General features: G+C 38.2%; 3 protein-coding genes across 4 annotated transcripts; 1 reads left to right on the top strand and 2 right to left on the bottom strand.

The window, feature by feature from the left end:
* Positions 1-287: 287 nt before the first annotated feature.
* On the bottom strand, positions 288-2,453 carry LOC140035205 (uncharacterized). The gene is made up of 2 exons (XM_072075198.1): positions 1,926-2,453; positions 288-1,523 (listed from the first exon to the last, which is right to left on the bottom strand). Exons 1-2 carry the CDS (start codon positions 2,134-2,136, stop codon positions 625-627), a joined length of 1,110 nt encoding a protein of 369 aa, XP_071931299.1. The 5' UTR covers positions 2,137-2,453; the 3' UTR covers positions 288-624.
* A 7,063-nt stretch (positions 2,454-9,516) lies between these two features.
* On the top strand, positions 9,517-10,043 carry LOC140035550 (uncharacterized). The gene is made up of 2 exons (XM_072076816.1): positions 9,517-9,936; positions 10,035-10,043. The coding sequence occupies exons 1-2, from the start codon at positions 9,517-9,519 to the stop codon at positions 10,041-10,043; spliced, it is 429 nt and encodes a 142-aa protein (XP_071932917.1).
* Positions 10,044-15,313: 5,270 nt separating this feature from the next.
* On the bottom strand, positions 15,314-21,888 carry LOC140035203 (coatomer subunit delta-2-like). 2 transcript variants are annotated; one of them, XM_072075193.1, is made up of 12 exons: positions 21,748-21,888; positions 21,320-21,386; positions 21,104-21,143; positions 19,980-20,203; positions 19,506-19,748; positions 19,220-19,397; positions 18,365-18,669; positions 17,614-17,806; positions 17,372-17,525; positions 16,575-16,637; positions 16,392-16,488; positions 15,314-15,609 (listed from the first exon to the last, which is right to left on the bottom strand). In XM_072075193.1, the coding sequence occupies exons 2-12, from the start codon at positions 21,320-21,322 to the stop codon at positions 15,520-15,522; spliced, it is 1,590 nt and encodes a 529-aa protein (XP_071931294.1). In that variant the 5' UTR covers positions 21,323-21,386; positions 21,748-21,888; the 3' UTR covers positions 15,314-15,519. The 2 variants fall into 2 exon arrangements, with proteins under 2 accessions (XP_071931294.1, XP_071931295.1); XM_072075194.1 differs by lacking the exons at positions 15,314-15,609; positions 16,392-16,488; positions 16,575-16,637 and adding an exon at positions 16,895-17,038.
* Positions 21,889-24,036: the final 2,148 nt, after the last annotated feature.

Here is a 24,036-nt window from a genome sequence, read left to right as displayed (position 1 = left end):
TTTCCCAACCAAGGCTCTCTGTCAAAGTTAAATTTTAAACTCAGGGATAAATATCATTCTCACGAATAACATATAATTGCTTATGATTGGGCGGAGCTTACGGCTTTCAAGTGGCAATGGTCCTCCTGTAGAAAAATGTCAACGACTGGCCTGTGTTCAAGTGGAATTGCACCTGCATTGTCCGCTCTCTGTTTGATTCATTCAAAGCTGATATGGTGGCGTTTAGCCCTCATCGTATGAAGAGCGGCATTGTAAAATTACACTTAACATGAGAAACTTCAGGGGGATTACGTACCAAAGCTGTCTGTTTACTTTAGCTATGTGCCGGTGCAGCTGCTTCGAGTAAACAGAGATACTTGCCTTCTGATTCGGAGAAGAAAGCCGTGTACAAGTTCCAGATAAAAGGACTGATGTATAATTAGTTACATACAAGATTGGGGGTTTTCTTTTTTTTCTTTTTTTTTTTTTTTAAAAATAATAATAAATCAATGTACGACTGGCGATGAGTTTTTGCAGCAGAGTGGTGAGATTGAAACCCAGATTGTGAGTGCAGAGTGGGTGGGAGACTAGCAGTTTCTTGAACTCCAAAGCTGGTAATACCAGGTCCACTGTGGAGTCAATTGATCAGCTCTCACCCCCTACTGCAGCATCCCATGGTTTGACGAACATGTGGCCCTGGCGAGGACTGAGGGGAATTGGGCTGGGAGAGAGACTACTTCCTCTTTCCATTCTTTTCTCCAAAGCAGCACCATACTCATCATAATGCAGGCATTTGGAGCAGCACCCACCGCCTCTGGTGTGCCTGGGGGCCGATTGGTAGTAGAGGGGACCGTGATCCACCTGGTATCTTGTGCCTTCCGCCCGACCAACAGATCTAACCGAGATCAGCCTTTCCGGTCCCGCACATTTATGGCCATCGGCAGGTGGTTTGCTAGGATATTGATAGCCCTGGTGAAAGCCTTGCCTGATGGTTTGGTAGTAATTCTGAGGATACAGCTGAAGACCGGAAGCACTGTTCTGCTGCTGAAGACCAGTAGTAAGGTTGCAGACAGTAGGTGAGCTCTGGACCCTGTGCATGTGCATTCGGGTGCTGTGATAGCTGCTCTGGAGCATGGGTTCATGGGCATTTCCATCGGTGTTGCAGCTCTCAGGTGATCTTGGGGAAGAGCAGGCAGAAGATATGCCTAAGGAAGGCCCAGGGGCAGGATGTACAGTGAGAGTTGGGTGATGCAGCTTAGTGCCTGATGAGGGCGGGGCGCGAACAATGCCATTGATCGCATCAATGTATCGCTGCTCGACCGCAATAGCGTCCATGTAATTCTCCACCACAACAGGGTTTGCCGGGAAGAGGAAGGCTCGAAGCCTCGGGGACCCTGCACTTTCATACCGGTCATGTTCGCTGAACATGTGCTTCAGGTCCTCATCAGTCTTCACCGAAACCAGGGCATCAAGATCCTCCTGGACCAACTGATATTTGAGCACCATCTCTTCTTCGATCAGGTATGTGAGCTTCTTCATAAGTTCTATTCAGTCGGTCGGCATCACATTAAACAAGAAAGGAAAAACGCAAATACATCAATAATAGGTTCCAGAGCACTTGAGAGGCCAAGATTCACATCTCATCTTTTGGATTTATTAGTTTCAACCCTGGGAGGGACGTTTATTAATGATGATGAGAATTTTAGTCCAATATATTTTGCATGGTTCAACTGCCAAACAATTCAATTGCTGTATTTGAAACGCCAAATATCATCCCAAGCAGAAAGAGTCAATTTTTATCAAGAAAAGAAAATCAAAAGGCAGAATGAAAATTTTCATTCATTTAGTGAAGCTTATTATACTGCTAAAGGCTGTCAATTCATCCTCATGACATATGAGACAACGAATGTGGGAAGATATGAATAAAAAAAAGTTTTTTTATCAACCTGAGAATTTGATATCTCGAGAGACAGAGATGACGCGGGTCTCACCCCCAACATATTTGAGGTGACCATCTGCTGGCCTGGGAAGGATTTTGCCACCATGGCTGCACAGAAACTTGACCCTATTCTTTGGGGAACCAGGGGCAGACCCTGGTGCTGAACCACAGCTAATGCTATCCTCCACCACCATAACCACACCTTCTTCTGTTGACATTTTCTTGAAATTAATTTTTTTTTTTTTTTTGATATTCCCTCAGAATATAATAATAATTTTGATATCGACAAAAACAAAGGCCGCCCAGAATATTATAACTTTACCACCTACGCAGTAATAACGAATGATATGTACAATATGTACAAAAAAAAAAAAAAAAAGATATGAGTTTTTAGATTGTAGTGATTGACAAGAACATGGGATGACGAGGGAAATGGGAATGTGGGGTGTTATAATTTTCCCTCTTTTTGAAAGGATGCCAATGGGCTGTAAATTATACTCATTGCACACACACACACACACACACACACACACCTGACACCACAGATTTCGCCCCTTTGTCTCATGGTGAAGTGAAATGAAACTCGGGCAGCCCGTGATTCCCACCGATTCCATAGTCGACGTGTCACGAGATCGGATCATTTCTCTAATTCTTGATTTTATTAGTACGATGATGACATGGAAAAACAAACAATTATAGGCAGGATAAGTACGATGCATCCGTCATTGGGTATCCAATCCTACCTTCCTTCCTTTCTTTCATGACACGGGAAATTCGGTTCACACTCATATCATCCTATTGAGAGGGACCAAAATTGACACTTGTATATTAGATGGCAAAATTCGAACCAAGCTATTCAGAAGATAAGAGTGCTTTCGTGTTTGGATTCTTGCTCGATTTGATAGGAGTGCTTTTGTGTTTGAATTCTTGCTCGACTTGATAAGAGTTTGGATTCTTGCTGATCAAACCCAAACATGAACGAACATCCTTGCGTGGTAAAGTTTTAAACTTTGACTAGATATAGATAGAAGGAGTTTGGCTTGATTAGAGGAGATTTTGAAATTTTTATGTAAAATTTAAACTATTCAAATTTGACTTGAATTCTACTTGATAAAAACTTTGTTTGAATTAGATTCGATGAATAAATATGTTGAACTTAAACATAATTTTAAGTTTGTCAAAATAAATAATCAAACTCGAAGATATTTTGTTTGATTAGACTCGTTCATATCTCCAACCATATATGATAAATAACATTTAAGTAATGTGATGCTCCAAATTGTTCAATTAAATCCGCCACATTTAAATTTTTTTTAAAAAAAAATGAATCCACCACATAAGCTATGGGCACGAAAAATGTTTAGTAATTTATTTTACGACCAAGTGTTAGGTGTAGCTTTGCGAAAAATGATTAAGACAAAATTCCTATCAATGAGTTTATTCCTATTACGAAAAGTGTTACAATGTGCCCATAATAACTTTTTTTTTTACTAGGATTTTGGGTCCAATCACAAAAAAGAAACGAAAAGTTTGACTTTCCATTTCATGGTAGAAAAAGATAATAGAATTGCGTGAGAATGGTTTAGTCCAAGATTGCTCAAAGTCTTCGTAAAGTACAAAAATATGATAAAGACAAGTAGTATCAATTATAGAACTGCAGATAAAAAAAAATACTTTATTCGGAATTTTACGCCAAAAACCTTTTTTTTTTTTTTTGGTATTAAAATGAGGATTTCAACTAAGGAGTACGATTTTTTTGTCATGACTCATGAACACAAGAAGCAAAACAAGGACAAATGTAGTCTGTATAAAATCCCGATTGCACATACACATTGGCCACACAATATTTTAGATTTTGTTATTTTAATTGGGTAGGGCTTGAGATGGTGAAATATTAAAGAGAATTATAAAACGAAAAAAAAAAAGAAAAAAGCCAACAAAACTGAGCTTATCAAAAAAGACAAAGAAGCATTGGCTTGGAGAAAGAGAGAGAGAGAGAGAGAAGATAAGGAGCAAGACAATAATAGATTACTGGATTTGCAGTAATCGATCTGGGCCCAGCAGCATTGGATGAGTGATGATGGGCTCCAGTCTGCTCTAAATATGATCCAACGACAAACCCACTATTAATTCGAAATTAGAGCTTTTTTTTTGAATCCTTAACCCCCCGCGTCACCCGAAAGCTATCAAAGAAGGCTTGGATTTTGCTGGACTCCAGAATGACGTAGACATTGAATTGAAGTCTGCACCGATTCAAAACTTGCTGTGGACATCCCAGAGAGAGAGCAGAAGATGTTGTCCACGGAAAGCTCTAGTAGTTGCGTATTTTGATCGGTCTCGTTTGAATTGCTTTTTTTTAAAAAAAAAAAAAGTTTTTTTAAAATGATATACTGTAAAAGATTGATACATGTGAAATAAAAAAAATGATTAAAAAATATATTTGCAGAAACGTAAAAATGTTATCCTTTGCCAATGTAATCAAGCTCTTGATTATGTGGCTAATCATCTTAGATTCTCGATAGGGTAAATAAAGTTTCTATTTTTTTTCGTCAAACTTGCCCCAATCTTCTTAGAAATTAGAATTGTAGATGAAATAAGAGGAAAAAGTTGACCGTCACATTGTAAATTTCTTATACGCTGTTTTTATGTAAAGGTCGTCAATTCTCCAAAAAGGGCAAAAATAAAATCCAATAACTCACTGCCATTTACACGTGCTTATAGAAGCCAGTCCAAGTGATTCTCTCTGTCTTTCTTTCCTGGATTATAATAATGCCACGTCCTCTAACCGAGAGATTTAATTCTCAGCAAATCGAATAATTAATTCTACATTCATCAGATCACTGCTGAATAATTGACCCCCTCTCTCTCTAATGCTTTGTTTTGTTCTGATTCTAGTAATGCAGGGCATGAAATGATATTGAAGGATGAGACCTCACCCCACCAACCTATTTGGCAAATAGAGCAGAAAAATAGTACTGCTACAAAAACCACTCATCATTATATTTCGTTTTCATAAGGTCCAGAAATAATTCTTCCAACATTGGTGGCCCCGAATTTTATGAAATTTTTTTTTTGCCTCCAATATGAAAAGGGAACTGCATACTTGTACCATTTGGGCTGTGTGTATCTATTTTCAGTTGTCTTATATTGGAATAGGGAGAATTGGATTAGCCGTCCCTCACGTATTGCAAATGTGAAAATTTAGTCCCTTAGAATGAAAATGATCAATTTTGGTCTCCAACAAAATAAAAAAGGATCCATTTTTAGTCCTTTTGCACTTTTCCGAGCAATTTTTGGCCGGAATGTGTCACGCGCACATCACGTGCCTAACTTTTAAAGGGTAAAAATGGACAAACCACTTCAATATTGGCCAAAAAAATACAGGCAAATACCTGCATGAACTTGGTCCACCGCCTAAATTGTAGATCCCTTAAACAGAAAATAGGCGCATCACACTTTGCACATAATAATATTCAAAAAGTCTTCAAAAGTTCAGATCAACTTGGACTCTTAATTAAATGAAAATAAAAGGAGTTTGACTAAAGAAATCAAATGCACGCTCAAAAAACTTTCAAGCAATAGTTGTGTATTTGTCTCTGGACCATTCGGATCTAGGAAGGAATGAAGAGAGGGTCGAGGGAAGAAAACATGAGTTTGAACCCGAGGAGAATAGAAGGATAGGAGATTGAAGTGGGATGAAGTGAATCCAAGAAACATCCCTCTCCAGATCTTGATTTTCCTTTTAACTCTTTTAATTAATTTTTTCCTGCTATTTCGTCTTATGTCAAGGATGATTCTTATCTCCAGATCTGAAATTGGGGGCATTAAGACACTTTCATTGGTACAATTTATGCTGAAGACTTCGAGTGAGAAGTACTACTTTTTAATGGTTATTTTCTATTTCAAAATTGAGTGCTCTTCATGGATAGATTTTCACCTTGTCCAATAATGCATAATAATAGAAATGGTGGACTGGATGTTCTGCCAAGGGTGGGGAAAGAGTTAAAAGCATACGAAACTATAGAGACATTGAGAAAGTTTTTTTTTTTTTTTTTTTTTTAATGATGTTGAATATTTGGTGGCCTTTGGGAGATCTTCAGAAGCTATTGTTGGATATTGGATGATAAGCTATAGGAGGATGCTAGCGGCAAGAGTTAATTGGGGGTCTCCTTTCTTTGTTTTATCCGTTTTTTTGGAAGAAAAAAGGTTGGAGTCTGAGAGTTCTGCATCTTGGTTTCTGGGTTCTTGTTTTTATATCTTAGAGTTAGATGTTGCAATTCTTTTCCTCCAAATTCTTCCTTTCCACGTATGAAGAGGAAATCCCTCTATTTAACTCTAATTAATTAACACCAGAAGACGTGGGAGGATCAAAACTACACAAGCATTTTTTCCTTCCTTTCAAACTACTAACCGAGCAAATTTTTCATACTTCTGCCATTAGTGATAAAGCTTAGATTTAGGGTTTGGAAGAGTTGAAGGAGGTTGAGGAGTAATGGTCCCTCACATTTTTTTTTTGGGTGAACTGCACAAATAGTCCCTCACATATTGTAAATGTGAAAATTTCGTCCCTCAGATCGAAAATGATCAATTTTAGTCCTTATCAAATAAAAAAGGATCAATTTGAGTCCCTTTTCACTTTTCCGACTGATTTTTGCCCGGAATATCTCACGTGCACACCACGTGGCCAACTTTTCAAGGGTAAAAATGCCAAACCACTTATCTGTTGACTAAAACCAAAATGTAAAGGACGAATACTGCCCAAAAAAAAATCTCCATTTTGGTACTAACTCACCGTTCCATCTCTGATTTCTCTCAACCCAAACAAAAAAACTTAATTATCACTACCCACTACCCAGCAGTGGACTGATGTTGATGGAAATGAGTGTTAGTGACTAAAGCGAAGAAGAAACAGGCATACCAGAGTGATGGACGAAGAAGACATTCAATGGATCCCAAATTACGGTATGTTTTTCTAAACCCTAAACTGTAAAATTTATGGAATGATGTCAGATACTATGTGAATAGTTTAAATACAGTTGAAATAAGCATGATTTGTGCAGTTAAGAAGCATTATTATATTGATTAGGGTTGCTGGTGGTCAATTTTATGTATTAAATTGTTGTAAGTACATGTGGTCCCTTGTATTGTGCTGTGTTGTCGCTTTACATAGATGGGCTGTCGGTCCCAAAACAATTTTTTTGTTGTTAACTGTCTCCTAAATGGTTGGCAGATGGTATGAATCGATTTTCCATTAGGGTCCACTATGGAGGTGAATTCACTGAGTTGCCGAACAAGGAATATCGCGGGGGTAGTGTAAAAATTGTTGACTGTTGCAATCCTGACAGATGGTCTATATGTACACTTGATAGGGTTGCAGAAAAACTGGGTTATCCTGAGTTTACTGTAATATACTATTACTTGATACCCGGGAAGAACATGGAGGATGGGTTAGTGTATGTGTTATGTGAAGATGTTGCTCAGGATTTGGCTAGGGATGGAGTGAAATATGGTTTGGTTGATGTATACTTTGTGCACTTAAAAACCTACTCCATAAGTGAATGTGAAGCTGGACCATGTAAACCAAAAGAGGGGACTGATCCTAAGGAAAATCAACAGGGTAGTAAGGTGCATGAAGAACCTTCTGATGTAGAAGAAATAATGTTGACTAATATTCCTGTAACTCAATCAGAAAATGAGGGTGAAAAGGATAGCATAGGTGCTGGTGAGTCAGGAGCTAATAAACACATAGAGGAAGCAGCCATAGGAGAGAACTTAGGTGAAATGCTTTCAGAATTTGACATTAGAGTTGCTGATAAAGGGGATAGTGCAGCAAATATAGGAGGGCCTGATCAGAATTTTAGAAAAGAACAAGATTGGACAAACTCAGAAGTACAGAATTCAGGAAAAAATGCACCTTCTACTAACAAATCACCAAAAGAGAAATCATTAAAGAAAACATTCTCAACAAATAAAGAGCAGGCTGAAAAATTTAAGAAAAAGAAGAAGAGTAAGAAGGAGACACATGCTGAGGAAGATGAGGAATGTGCTGATGGTGACAAGTTCATTGATAGTGACTATGAGTTCAGTGATGAAGAAGACATAGTAAAATCTGTTAAAGACAAAAAAGCTGAATGGGAGAAAATTGCCAAAAATTGCAAATCAAATAAGAGTACAAAGGAAAGAACATGTCAAGTGGAGAATGCTGAGATGGAAGAAGATGCCACTGACTCAGATGAATTTGATAGTTGGTGTGACTCAGAAGTAGAAGAAGATCAGCCAAGAAAAAGAGCTAAGTTTCCAAAATTTAACCCTGAAACTGATATGATTGATCCCAAATTTGAGGTTGGGCAGATTTTTACTTGTAAGCAGTTGTTCATGAAGGCATGCAAGAGCCATGGAGTGGTTCACGGAAGGAAGATAAAATTCAGTAAAAATGATGGCAGAAGAGTTACGGCTTATTGCAAGGACTGTAGCTGGAAAGTTTCTACAGCTGTTATGCTAGACAAAAAGACTTTTCAAATCAAGAGCATGCAAGGTAAACACAGTTGTGGGAGGACATTTGACCACGGACTAGCAAATTCAACTTTTTTGGTTGATAGATACAAAAAGGAGCTGGCTGCCATGGCCGACATGAAAGTGAGTACGCTCACAGATAAAGTGAAGACTGATGTTAATGTCAACATCTCTAGGTGGCAAGCTTATAGAACTAAGAAAAAGGCAGAGAGTTTAGTTAATGGTGAACATGAAGCCCAATACAACAAACTAAGAAACTATTGTAGGGAAGTAAAGAGGGCTAATCCTGGCTCAAATGTTTTCATGACCACTGTTGAAGATGATGAGGGAGAAGATAGGTTTGAGAGGTTGTATATTTGTCTCAATGCATGCAAGACAGGTTTTTTAAGTGGTTGTAGGCCTGTTGTCGGGTTAGATGGCTGCCATCTTAGAGGGCCCCACAAGGGTGTGTTGCTTACAGCTGTAGGAATTGACCCCAATGATCAGTTGTACCCCATTGCCTATGCTGTGGTGGAAATAGAAAACAAGCTGACTTGGAAATGGTTCGTAGGTGAATTGCTGAATGACCTCCAAATCAGAGATGAAAATCATTGGACAATTATTACTGATAAACAAAAGGTATGTTAGTGTATTTTTCTGGGATTTTTTTAAACTGAGTTTGCTAGTTTTAATTTAATGATCTGGTTTCACCTTTTTATTTGTTGAAGGGACTGATTCAAGCTATTCAAGAGTTGCTTCCAGATGTGGAGCATAGGATGTGTGTGAGACACATGTACAATAACTTTAAAAAGCTGCATGGTGGTTTGGCATTAAAGGAGAGAATTTGGGCACTTGCAAGAGCTCCTTACAAAAATCTGTTCAAGGCTTTGATGGAAGCTTTGAAAGCAGTTGATGAGGGTGCATTTCAATGGTTGGTTGACAACACAACACCACAGCAATGGTCCAGAGCTTACTTCAGAACCTCCCCTAAATGTGACATTTTATTGAACAATCTTTGTGAGAGTTTCAACTCCAGCATTTTAGAAGCAAGGGAGAGGCCTATACTAGGTATGTTGGAAACAATACGACTTTATTTAATGGTTAGAATGGAGAATAAGAGGGAGTGGATGCAGAAGTATACAGGAAAGGTATGTCCCAAAATTTTAAAAAAGTTGGAAAAGGTAAAAACTGCTTCTAGTGCATGTATAGCTACACCTTCAGGGGACTGGAATTATGAGGTGAGATGTATGTATGGGGATAGGTACACTGTGAATTTGGCTAGCAGAACTTGTAGTTGTAGAAGGTGGGAACTAAATGGCATTCCTTGTGCTCATGCAATAAGTGCCATTGCTTTGACAAAGGAGTCTCCCGAGAACTTTGTTCATGAATGCTACTCAAAAGAGGCCTATATGAAGGCATATGGGCCTATAATATATCCTCTCAATGGTGAGCATTTGTGGAAGGATTTGAAACAGGGGCCTGTCCTACCACCTGAAACCATCAAGCTTCCTGGCCGGCCAAAGAAGGTAAGAAGAAAAGAGCCAGATGAGCCACCAGCTACAACAACTTTTCAAGGACAAACAAAGAGACTGTCTAGAGTTGGTCTAATGGATTATAAGTGCAGAAAGTGTAAACAGAAGGGCCACAATAGTAGGAAGTGTCCAAGCAGTCATGATCAAGAGAATCTCCAGCAACAAGCTGCTGCGGTTACAAGTAGCTCTCAATCACAACAGCAGACTCCCAACACTATGAATCCTGGTGCAAACAAGCAGTCCCAACCTCAGCAGTCCAATTTCACACCTGAAGCAGTTTTTGGTGCAAGTGGCTCTCAATCACAACAGCAGACTCCCAACACTATGAATCCTGGTGCAAACAAGCAGTCCCAACCTCAGCAGTCCAATTTCACACCTGAAGCAGTTTTTGGTGCAAGTGGCTCTCAATCACAACAGCAGACTCCCAACACTATAAATCCTGGTGCAAACAAGCAGTCCCAACCTCAGCAGTCCAATTTCACACCTAAAGCAGTTTTTGGTGCAAGTGGCTTGGAGACTGATACAAATGACCAAGTCTTGTTTGATCTCATCAGTCAAATCCCAGATCAACCTACAACCAGCCAACCACCTACTTCAACATTGACAACAAAGAATGCAACATCTCCAGTTCATGTTTCTCTATTTGTTCATACTAATAATAGCATGTTGACTTCTTTCTATACTATTATTTATTTACTTGAATTTCTGGTTGCCAATTGTCAGGGTAAGAAAGTCAAGTACAGATGTGGTGTATGTCGGAGATTTGGACACACTCGAAGTAGTTGTGATTCAACATTGGCCTCTCTCTATAAGAGACACCCATGGGAACCACCTGAATTGGCTGTAAGTATTGTCTACTACGTGCATAATCTAAAGAGACTGCAAAGATATCTACTTTTAAGACTGCAAAAATTGCTATTGACTGTAAGTAATGACTTCTTCATTGTTTTTTTTTGTATCAGAGGCCCAAGAATACTGCAAATATATCTACTTCTAAAAGTGCTGCAAAGAGGGCTAAAAAGGCCTAGATGACTGGCCTGTTATTGCAAAGAGGGATGACTGCAAAGATATCTACAAAAAAGTGCTGCAAATGGATTATTTTTCGCCTTTTTGTCTTGTATTTAACTTCAGCAGACCTTTTTTTGGAGCAATGGAATTGACTTCTTAGTTCATTGCATTTTTTTTTATAACAGGCGTATTGTAATGAATGAACTTGGCTCGGTTATGTACTGTTTTTTTTCATTGCAATGGAATGCATGCTCTTCTTATTTTTGAAGGGACTGATTATTGGTTAGTTGAACCCTCAGCAGATGACATTGGCAGGACTGAAGAATGAATATACAATTATGTTGTCTCCAATTTTGTTTACTGACACAAATATTGAGTAGTTAGTTAATGTTGTTGAAACCTTGCCAAGTTCTGATATGGCTTAATCCTTAAAAAGTTTTTGGCAGGGCAGGTTTTAATGTTGTTGGTCTCATATTTGGCTGACTAGACATGGTGGACTGCAATATGAAATCTTGTGTTAATGCCTTCTTCCCCTTTCGGCTTTCTTCCCTCTCCTGCTGCTGCTGCTTCGGTATAGCAGCAGTTTTGACAGATTCTTTTACCTACCAACTCTGCAATATCGCCATTATCATCTGCATTATCTTTCAAGTTAGACTTTTATTCCATCTTGTGCTGTAAGCTCATATTCAAGAAAAAATCACAATATACTAGAAAGAACTTAAGCTTCATAATTGCATTCCAACTCCCATTTGTACAATCAACAGGGCCACTAAACGTAACCCAACCTAAGTACAACAAATAAAAGCCACCCAGTTCCTAGTTCACCACCCAGTTCCCAGTTCACCACCTGCACCAACAAATGCCAGTCACAACTCAATCTTTGCTCAATAAATTCTGCACTATGAATACAACAAAGGCCGCAAACAGGAACAATTTCATCATTTTCTCCTTGCGTCTTGTTTCTTCCACCTTTGCCTCCAACTCTCTTAATCTCTTCGCCAATCTTCTTGTGTGTCTCACTAATTTATCGCACCTCTCGCAACTGTTTGTATCATACCACTTGAAATAGCCACAGCCGCCACCACCATTATGCTGTTCAAAATTACCTCTTCAAATTTCACATTTTCTAAAAGAAAAAAGAAACAGAAATCAGGCACACTTACTTCGTAGTAAGCGCAACCGTAGAACCGCTTTCCTGGATTTTCAACTGTCCACGACGTCTTCACCCTAGCTGGTACACCGCAATTACAATTTGGTGGTTCTGCCATGGAGATGAGGCTCAGCTTTTGGGTTTGGTTGAAATGAAGAAGAAGAAGAATTTTGGGCAGTATTCGTCCTTTACATTTTGGTTTTGGTCAACAGATAAGTGGTTTGGCATTTTTACCCTTGAAAAGTTGGCCACGTGGTGTGCACGTGAGATATTCCGGGCAAAAATCAGTCGGAAAAGTGAAAAGGGACTCAAATTGATCCTTTTTTATTTGATAAGGACTAAAATTGATCATTTTCGATCTGAGGGACGAAATTTTCACATTTGCAATATGTGAGGGACTATTTGTGCAGTTCTCCCTTTTTTTTTTTATCAACATTAAAGTAGTCCACCATTTTTACCCCTTAAAATTTGCGCACACGTGATGTGTGCATGACACATTCCAGCCAAAAATTGCTTGGAAAAGTGCAAAGAGACTAAAATTGATCCATTTTTATTTGTTAGGTACTAAAACTGATCATTTTTGTTCTGAAGGATTAAATTTTCACATTTGCAATATGTGAGGGACGATTGGTGTGATCCTCCCATTGGAATAATTCAATCATCTCAAGAGTGAAGTAGGACCATTAAGACTCTTCTTTGAGTGAGGCAGGCCATATCATATGGAATCTAGATCAAGAAGTGTTCCATTTTCTATTTTTAGTACACATTTTTATAATTGGTCTTATAGCTGTAGGGGTAGGAGGGGGGAAGGGGATGGGAATGAATCCAATTAAACTACTAAGAATGTATAAGGAGCTAAACTACTGAAAATTCAAAGAAAGAAATTAAACTATCTCCAAAAATGTTCTAGAAAATCCTTAATGGAAAAGGGAAAAATCCATTTTTCGTCCTTAAACTTTAAGTTAGGGACAAATTTCGTCTCCAAACTTTTAGACGTACTACATTTTGTACATGAATTAATTATTTTGGGCAACATTTAGTCCAAAAAGGGTTAAATATTCAATTTGGACGGAAAAGGCTAACATGGCCATTGATTTTGATTGAAAAATTATTTTTACTTAATGGTCACGTGCAAAACACGTGACTTGCTTCATTCAAATTAAACAATTTACCATTTTTTGACTAAATATGACAAAAAATAATTAATTCATATACTAAATATAATGCATCTAAAAATTTGGAAATGAAATGTATCCTTAACTCAAAATTTAGGGACAAAAAATGGATCTTTTCCTAATGGAAAATGCAAGCAAAGGGTTTCGAAACTCTTACCCCTGCACTCCCTGGTGGCTAACTGAAAAAGTGTCCTAGATTTAGACCTTGTACTAAAAAGCATGCATGTACATATATGGATTATTATAGAAACTAGTAACTTGTGAAGTCCCAAATTACCCACCACCAGTTTCTTTTTACTGTTTTCTATTGCACGGTAAAAGCATGCTCACCGACTATTCTTGCAACAATTAAGGTCAAGCATAAGTTCCAAGGCACGTAAAAAAAATATATATATATTGTTTAGGAATGCTCTCACTGCTTCCGAAGGCTAATAATAGTCACATTTTTCAACTATTTGATGTTATGAGCCATAGTGTTATTTTATAGTGAAAGATGTCAGGTGTGGCATTCATGCACAATTATTTATATTCTTATCATAAAACAACATGGAGAATCGTAAGAAGAACTACTCCAGGTCAAAAGGAAAATGTTTCATGGCAGCTCAAGTTTACTATTCTTCATACGATGAATAATGAACAGCAGCCAACCATGGGAGCTTCCTCTTTGGTTTTCCATATCTTGGTCCTACTCCATTGTTTACTACTAGAGGAGGCAAGATGCAAAGAATAGTTACTAGCCCAGGTGGATTAATCTTATTTGCTCTCATGCAGTTAAACAGACTTTGTAAAACCAAAGCAATTAAACAAAATCCTGACAGAAAAAGAAAGATGAATTAGCAGATTCATCTGTAGCTCATACATTTCATGGCTTAATTATTATTGGTAGTACTAGAATCCAAGAATACGCTTACAGGCTTTCAAGATCCCAAATTTCTTCTTCTCCGGAGATCCTATTGAGTTCGAACCCGTAACATTATTATTGTCTTCCATGGCTTCAAAAACGTCTTCATCGACGTCATCATCATCAAGTAGGATCGCAACACATTGGTCGTGGATCCTGCAATACTTCTCATGAGAGACTGAAGGCGTTGAGGATCTTCTCGTTGAGAAGGCTCTCCTCAGTGCTGATTGTATTCCTCTCTTTGTTGTTGTGGTTCTTTCCCTTTCCAACTTGAACCTCTGGGATGATGAAGTAGCCGAGGAAACTGAACGGTCCTTGCTCAAGTACTTTGCACCGACACTACTGCAGGCTGCTTGATGTTCATCTTCATCCTGCTTCTGCTTCTGCTGCTGCTGCTGCTTTGGAATTGGAGGGGACGACTGATCGTGGTCTTGGTGGTCGACGGTGTCGGTATCTTGATCATCAGATTCACTAGTAGGACTAGGAGGAATGTTTTCGTGGACATTTTGGGTTTGACGAGAGAGAGTTGAATCAATGGCACTAAGATCTGAAAAATCAATGGATCTTGATTTGCTGTTGACAAGAATCAACTTGGAATATCCATTCATTTTCTTTCTTTTGCTCTCTTCCAGAAGGGTAATGAATTTATGATTATGAAGGAATTTGAGGTGGGAAGATGATATTGATATGTGGGAGGAGGAGTACAGTACTGCACTGGAGAGAGTTAAGGGGTGTATGTATACTGGTAAATGCTGTACTAGAAAGGCAACTGCAAATTGTTGGTGTGAAACCATCCTTTAGATGGATCATTTTAGGAGCGAAGCGAATGAGATGAATTTGAGTTCTGCGTCGAGGTTTTCTTTTGCTAGAATGGGAATTGTTGGCCAACATCTGATTAATCCCCATATTTTATGACGGGTGGATTTTACTTTTGAAACCTTCTACACGTTTTAACTGTTAAATTTTTTGTTTGATGTAGGAGTCTATTATTTCCAAGAATTGTCTCTTCTAATTATCCTCAGCTCACGGCACAGACATGTTCGTTGGCTTTGACGGTTAGTGAAGTAGAATGTGATCACGGTGGATGTCTAATACAACAGGGCTTGTGGGCTTAGCAAAAGTAAATTACTTCTGGAAAAACCCAAAAAAAAAAAATTTCTTATAAGCGAAAGAAAAGGTCTGCTAAAGGATCAAGCTATTCGCAGTGTAACAAAAATTTCGACCGAACGAGAAAACAAAACAAAGAAAACCATACAGACAATTGCTTTCAGAATTCAGAACACAAAATTTCTGAAACTATTGGCAGATGAGTTTTTTGTCCATCACGGACGGAATCAATTTGATCATACCACTTGGTAAGTCTCTGTACTTAGCAGTGTTCTCTGAGAAAATTTAGGAGCGGGTCCACCTCCCAGTGGCAAAATATTGGCAACCTGCAATATTTTTACGATTGCATATACTCAGGAAACAAATACTACTCAACAAAATGGTCAGTCTAAACAAGCAGAGAAGCCTCAAATTCTGGGTATATGATGCAGGAGTAGATTATAAAACACTGATTTATGAACCTTCTAGGTGTCTAAGCACAGAAAATATCTTTACACATGGCAATCAAACAGCAAGGTGGAAAAATGACATGCACAAAAACTGTAGCTTTAAATGGCAGAGCATACATTCCTCTCTCTCTCTCAAAGGGGTTAACTCTCCATAAATAAGGTCATGTTGTGCCTAAAAAACACATTCAGATTCAAGCTCTCTCATTTTAGCACCGTGTTGAAGGCATAGTATATTAAAGACTAGCAACGGGTACATTTAGAAAATCGAATGTGTATCTATCAAACCACACAAAGCAAATCTCAACTTTTCTGGTTTGCCAATCCATTACTGAGAAAATCTCTAGACACATAACAAAATCGGCAAACTTAAATAAAACTGGTTCTTCAGATAGATAAAGATCTTATCATATTTTACTGCACCAAATATGAAAACCCCTGTGCGGAAAATGTAGGCAGGCTACTAGTCAAGGGCATTACCAGGCAAAATACAGAAGGGTGGGTATTTACAGAGTATTTGAAGTTAGTGTTTGTAATGCACGCCAAAAACTAATTCAGGAGATGCCATAGGTCTCCGAGGAGGCAGTATAACCTTTTTTCACACGTCCTCTTTAAATATCATCTTCATATGTTAAGACACAGAACATGAAGCGAAAGCAAACCTTCAAGTCACTAAATGTGCTTGCAGCAGTAAAACGCACGGAAATTGGGAAAAAGGATGCTGGATCTGCTGGGGGAACCACAAATTCCATAGATCCACTGCCAAGATCACATGCAATCAATTCAGAATAAAAATGCCAACTGTAGTTTAGGTTAAAAAGGATAAGATTCCAAATCCAACAGACCTGCGGTTTGAATTATCAATGAGTACAATAGACCACTCCAAAACAGAATTTCTGGAATCAAACCTGCAAATAAGCATTAAATGAATGTTAAAATGCTATTTCACAGCTACCACTTAAACCAAAGCGGTCTATGAATAAGTTAAATGCAAACCCACTTTTCCCCTTTTGGAAGATGCAACATAAAAAAGCTACTTGAAGAGGCCGCATACCATCTCATTATAAAAAATTAAGCTAGATACCCATTCAATAGAGAGAGAGAGAGAGAGAGAGATAGAGAGAGATAGATAGATAGAGAGAGAGAGAGTTATTTAAGCTCAATCTTCTCGCATGAACAGAATATTATGTCCAGTAACTTCACTTGCTTTTAGTTGTTCCAGTTTTCTGAAGATGCAGACTATGTTGTCTACAATCTACAATTCTGGAACAACTAGCATCACATCAGTTTGTGCAGCAAGGATCCAAAGCTGTCAGAAATAAAAACTCAAAATTCAGAAGACTCAGGGGCTACAACTCTTCACAGAACTCTGCACAGTTCACTCAATTCTGAGTAGATCAACAACATCCAAAACATACCATAGATACATAAAGACATGCTACACTGCATGGAAGCAAGCAAGAAATGCAGCATATGCTCCATTATAGAAGAAGTGGCAACCATTCTATTGCTAAACCACAAAAGATATGAGACCTATGCCTACAGAATAAGGACTCTACAAGCTTCAATCTCCAGGAAGAAAGGTCCAACTGACGAGGAACTAATGAGTTTTTACTTCATCATATAACCCATAAAACCTCACCTCCAATCACCATCAACCTGTCGGACACTAGGAGCTTCTCTTAGGGCTGGAAGGGGCACAGAGATCACAACATTTTGAAGATCAAACAATGAAAAAGCTTCATACTCGATATTCACATAGGTCTCATTCCCAGAAACCGAAGGCCAGCAGTTTACTGAAATATGATTGAGGCAGAAATCAAGAACACAGCAAATTAGTAATCACATAAGAAACAAGTACAGAACACACATCCACTAGCTTACTTGACAATGGCACCAAAGACTCATCTCCACTTTGCATTCTCCACTTCAGAAGACTAACACCATCACCAGATTGGCCAGTCGGAAATGGGCGAGAAGGATCTTTCAGTCCAAGGATATTTTCATTGTTAAACAACTCCTTGTTAATGTTAGGATGTGTTTTGAAAAGAATTGCTGGATTTCCTCCAGTTTCAACCTGAAAATTACACAATTGAATTAGCATGCCTATTACAATTATAACACAAAACGACCTGGATTACCAGATACCCAAAGCCATCTAAGCTTTGTCAAAAAACTTCAGCTCAACTAATGAAATCATATTGGTGGAATCAACTTCATCTCCTTAAATAGAATAGAGGGGCAGCAAAGGTTTCACAGAAGAAATGAAATCCAAGCATTCAGCAGTTCACAGAAACTGCAAGTAATCCCCTACTATGGGATGGAAGAAGCAAAGAAAAACAATGTCATACTGCTATAATGCCTCCATTTTCGTTGTTCAGAGAAAACTACTAAAAATAAAAAAATAAAATATTAGAATAATGAGAAAAACATTTGACTTCTTCCAAATTTTATTCTTAAGAAGACAAAGAAAATTGGAAGAATTTTCATCCTCTGAGGGCATAGCATTGAGGACATTCATTCATCCAGATACAGGATTTGAAACAGCGGTTTCTATAAATGGATTTGGTCTCAGAGCAAGAACAGTGATGTGCGTGTGTGAGAGAGAGAGAAGAATGGAAGGTGAGGGGAAAACCTGCACTTGGATATGTCCATCATCTTGATTAAGAATTTGAAGAGACAAGGTACCCTGAACATCAAAGTTGCTGATACCACCGTCACGTTTCAGTGTCACGTTAAGCTTTTCTTCAGCATTCAATGTTACGGGATCAGTTGGTGGTGGAGCAACAGGTTTGGACTGACCAACAGTGGGTCTCACATCCTCAACAATAACTTCACCTTCAGCTTTAAGAGACTCCAAAAATTGGTTGGTCCTTTGTGTTTTACCTAGCTGCATTCCAAGGCCTTTTGGTGGAGCTGTAGCTGATGCAGCTGGACGACCTGATCATAAAAATAGCATTATGATCAACAAACTATATCCTACCTTGAAACAATAAAGCAGTTAGATATGTATGGTCCAACACCATTCTATTCTAAAAAAGTTTTCATCCTCATTTTAAACAAAAATAAATAAACATGAGTAAAAGTAAAAATTGTCCTGTTCTGAATTAAATAACATTCTTGATACTCAATTCTCGATATGGAGGCACAAATGGAGCCACAATGCATTCTCAGAGTGCTTTCAAACATGTTTGATCATGAACAAGAATAACTTTATACAATCAGTAAATATCTTACCCTCCACAGCCCATGTGCTGTACATAACTTTTTCAAGTATTATAGGCACAACATAAACCTAAAGATGCAATGCAGATTCCAGCTTCAACAGGAAACTAAAAGTAAACTCAATCACAGGTATTTAAATTATACCGCCATGAGAGCATTTAGACCTCATTAAATGGTCGCTTCCACCTATAAAATTTGAAACAACTTATACAACACAGTTAAACACACAGTGCCATTTTTAGTCATAAGTCAAATAAACACGTACCTTTTGACTTAGTAGAGAAAGAATCAATATCTGTGGTCAGTCCAAAACCAGATGAACTTCCATAACCACCTCCAGTACTAGGCAAACTCGTATCACTTCCAAAGCCAGAATCAATTCTACCAGATGACATTGATTGCAAAGGCATAAAACCACCTCTCTCACCTCTATTCTTTTCAATCTGCAGAATGTATACTACAACTTTTAGGCTGTGTGTACGAAAAACAACAACAACTATATATAACAAAGGCATATAAAAACATGAGAAGACTTGAATTCCGCGCATTACCTTGCTTTTATCAATCTCACTAGCTTTGCGCTTCATGACATCCTTGGTGTCATTGATCTTGCTCTGCAAGACCAACTTGTGCAATCGCTCCTCATGACTTTCCATCTCACAATACTGCTTGACTTGTGCAACAGTAACATTTTCCTTGTGCCCAAGAGAGATGGCTTCATCAAAGGCAAAAATAAGCTCAAATGCTGTCTTGCAAATTCCTTCTTCATCAAGGGAATAAGAATATTCAGGGACCTAATAAATTGTTAAGGAATAAGCTTAATAAACCAATGTCTTCTTTTGTATCCATTTATATCGATTCTGGAAGCATGATGGTTGACAAAACTTCCATCTAACTCAGATCAATGCAAAATGAAAGAAACACTTACAATAGAAAATCAGATTTAACGTGAGATCAAACATTATCCCTTAACTTTCCATTTTTCAATAAAATTTAGAAGCAAACTGAATGTGCAGAAAGGATACAAGTTTAGAGAGCAGCCTCAGGGTATCCAAATCTTCAAGAATGTTGCTCTGTTTATTTGTTACAAGCAGCAAGTAGAGAGACTCAATTGGCTGGTAGACATATCGCACATTTTCAGTCTCAACATAGGTGTGTTGCTTCCCAGTTCCAACCAATTTTGGGAATGCTGCAAGGTATCCCTCAATTCTTATGCGTGACATATCAACAAATTGCCTTGACACCAATGCTGTTAGAGCCACATCACAATTTAGATTAAACAAAAATATAATATGCGAAAAGAGATCAAAACACATTAAAATACATAATTAAGCCCAAGCCCACATAAAAGATTGTACATAGAAAATAAAAGATGGATCATGATGCATGAAAAGATCAGTTGATGCTTCAATATCATTGTAGCTTAGTAGGTTCCAACATACATATCCCAACAAACAATTACTCCAAGGAGTAACAATTAAGGAATCATAAGAAATAATGCATGCAAAATCCCACCAAATATTTCTTTTTCACCAAAAAAAAAAGAGCAAAGGACAAATTTCTCTCTTCTTGGGTTTTTTGGCAAAATATTCTCTTCCATTTCTAAGAGGTGCATGTTAGGCTGTCCTTCTAGAGAACTTCCTTTTGTTCGGTATTTTAGTCCAAAAATTATAGAGCAAAATGACCGGATTTGGTGTGGGTTCCTAGGATGCCACAAACTAACACTTTCAAGAATCGGGTGTTTGTATTGCACCAAGCCTGAGCATCCATATATTTGCCTTTTTCATTTATTACTAGCAGATCCACTATTCTCAACTTTCAGAGTTCATCCCCAACAATCCTCTAGTGCTTTTTGGAATTTCTGTGAAAATTTATATCTGAATTAAATTCATATTCGTATTGATATCAACGTTTCCATGCAAATATCAGGACTAATCATATGCACTTCCCTAATCAACAAAGCCTTAACAAAACCACTACTTTTTCCCTAATCTCAATTGAATTTAACAAATAGTCAACAGTACACAATCAAAGCAGAAATCTCCAAGTACATTTTCCCTTTTTGCTTCACAAGCTTAGAAACAAAACACAAAATAATCAACATAATTGCACAGAGAAATAAGAAATCTAAATTGAATATGGAGCTTACGTTTGCCAGATTTACTTATGATGGAAGCTGCTAAAACCACCTGCATCAACACACGCAAAAAGGCATAATTAAGAAAAAAAATTGAGGGAGAAAATCATGAGAAAACCCAATATATGCATATCAGATATTAAGGGGCACATAAGTTTATGATCTCCAATTCAAGTGGTAATCTATGCAACAAAAAAAGCTAATCCTAATCTTTGCAGCACGGATTACCATTTTGGTCCTCTCGAATTCCGCCCTCCACAGGTTCAAATTCTCGGAAATGGTTCCTGTTTCACCTCTGAAACACCAAACCAGCTAAAACTCAGCGAAAACAACGAACAAAAGATCAATCCAGATCATTTAACGAACATAAACGGACGACCAACGAAAAGCTTGCAATGCAATATCACGCACTGAGAAGGCATTGTTCCAAAGAATGCAAGGACCAATTAACACGAGTTGTAGAAACTAGTGAGTGAAATTAATCGAATTTGGTGCAAGATGTAGCAACGACTGAAGAATCATGAACAGATCGGAGCATCAAAAACCCCAGATCTAAAAAGTAATTCAACAAGATCCAGCTTTAAATTAAAAAGAAAAAAGATAGAATTGGCTTAATTAGGAAGATGTTATACACTAGGTACAAGTCGATAACTTACCAGAGAAGTTGCTGCCGCCGCTGCTGCTGCAGAGGGAAACGAAAACCAAAAGGTATTTGAGAGATCTTATAAAGAGGGAAATGATTTCTCTCAGCGGAGTGAGTGTTGCGATTGGATCAGTGATGAAAGCCCCGGGGTATGTTTCTCTTCTCGTTTTGGGGAAGGGAAGTAGCAAGAACGAAGCATCAAACGGGGTTTCTTCTTTCTTACTACATTGAGTAAATTACATTTCAACCCCGCACATTTTGGCAATTACAAAAGGATGCACTAATACTATTCACCTCGTGGAAACCCAACACTCTCATGTTCTCGTAGTTTTTGGTTCGGAAAAAAAAATTAATAGAAAATATTACATTTTTACATAAACACATCTATCAAATATCTTTTTATCTCATATATATTAAATTATTAAAATATATTTTTCTAAAAATATTCTTAAAAATAGCAATTCAAAATTAAACGGGCTCGTGTTCTAGCAGAAATTTTATGAATATATATATATATTAATAATATAAATTATCTATGCAGAAAACTAAGGCCTTGTTTAGATTGCATTTCCTATATTTTTTGTAGAAAAATTACTGTAACAATTTGATATATGTGAAGTAAAAAGGTGATAGAGAAATGTGTTACGGAAAACATAGCGAAGAAAAATTGCTGTCCAAACAAAGCTTAACTACATATCTATCATATAGGAATATTCTTATCACATATTTTCTCAAATATTTCAATAAGCTCTAAAAGTATTTAAATTATCAAACAGTTTTATTAGTATTATTATTATTATTTTTTGTCACTTGTCATCCCTACTTTTACTCCTACTCTAACTAGGGAGAGGTCCAAGTGAACCTACGGAGACTGATGGAGACAGAACCATAACCGAACCAGACTGGTGCACTGCGCACCCATTTGGATTTGAAGCAAAGCCACAAGAGTGGCATTTTGGTCACCAAAGCTTTAAGAGCCTGGTGGTGGCCAGCAGCCCAAGAGCTAGTGGTTGTTTTTGTGACGACCCCACTTCTCCCAAGGGCGAACCCAAGGGTATCGGCGGGCCGCCTGCCTAACTCGCGCCAGGACTCAAAACTTAAAGTTCGAAAGAGCACTAAATACAATATATACAATCTCAAAAGAGTTATAATTACATTCTCCAAAAGTATCGAGTCAAACCACCAAAACAAAAACAAACATCCTAACTGTTCAACTATTACAAGCCAATCTTACTATACTAGTATACGAGCCAAAAGTCCCCGCGTCGGCCCCTGCTAAGGAAAACAAAAGGAATGGGGTAAGCTATATGCTTAGTAAGTAAACAGGGGCGAAAGCATAAATTTCACGTAACAGTTACACAATAAGAGTAAAGCAAAAGTAGAAAAGTAACATCACATAATAAGGATACAGGTGGCTCCAAAGCCAACTCATGTGCCATGCGTGATCTCCTGCCGACACTCCGTCGACCGCAAATAATAGTCCGTAGAACTTCACTTGTACACCCACCGACACCTTATCACCCTCACTGGCCAGTCACCTCACAAACTTGCCCGGGCGAACGAAATCACAAACTTGAGCTTGAATCACAAGCTCGGGTCACAAACTTGGTCACCTTCTCGGTGAACCGGATTCACAAAATTGGTTCATAAAATGAACCTACAAACTTGGTGACCTCAGACTAAGTTGGACTGCGTTCGACCAAACCCTAACCGGCTCGAATAGTCCAACCAGGTCAAGAGTTCGCCCCAAACTCACAAACTTCACAAAATTATTCAAAATCACAAACTTTGCAAACTTCACAAACTTTATTCGAAAGTCGCCCCGAGCCACAAGCTCAAGGGTTTTGGTTCCAAAAGGTTCATATACATATGCCAAGTACAATTATACATTCAAATTAGGGTTTAGGTCGAGTGCGATAAAGTACACTCTCGCCTAAGTGCCCTTTTCACATATCTCAAACACATAGCAAAGAAAACACACCAAACCGGCTTGAATACTTACACAAAGTACAAAAGTAGTACAAACGTGAAAATCACTTCGTGCGTGTTCGCTAGTAGGGCCCACCAGCTCCGCCTAACTCACCACGATCTGAAATAGAAGATTGCATCACATGATGTCATAAACGGCCACTAACGTGCCCAAAACAAATAAAACAGCAACATCGGCACACGCAAGTACGGAAAGGGCACACGCACGCGTGCGGAAACGGCAAACGGCAGATTTGATACTCATTTCTAGTTCACCCATAAGTTGAGCTACGAATATCGGATTAAGGCGGATGAGATGCCAAATCGAAGCTTA

Source organism: Coffea arabica, chromosome 2c, assembly GCF_036785885.1.
Source record: "Coffea arabica cultivar ET-39 chromosome 2c, Coffea Arabica ET-39 HiFi, whole genome shotgun sequence".
Taxonomy (NCBI): Eukaryota; Viridiplantae; Streptophyta; class Magnoliopsida; order Gentianales; family Rubiaceae; genus Coffea; species Coffea arabica.
This window is presented reverse-complemented; position numbering and strand designations above follow the sequence as displayed.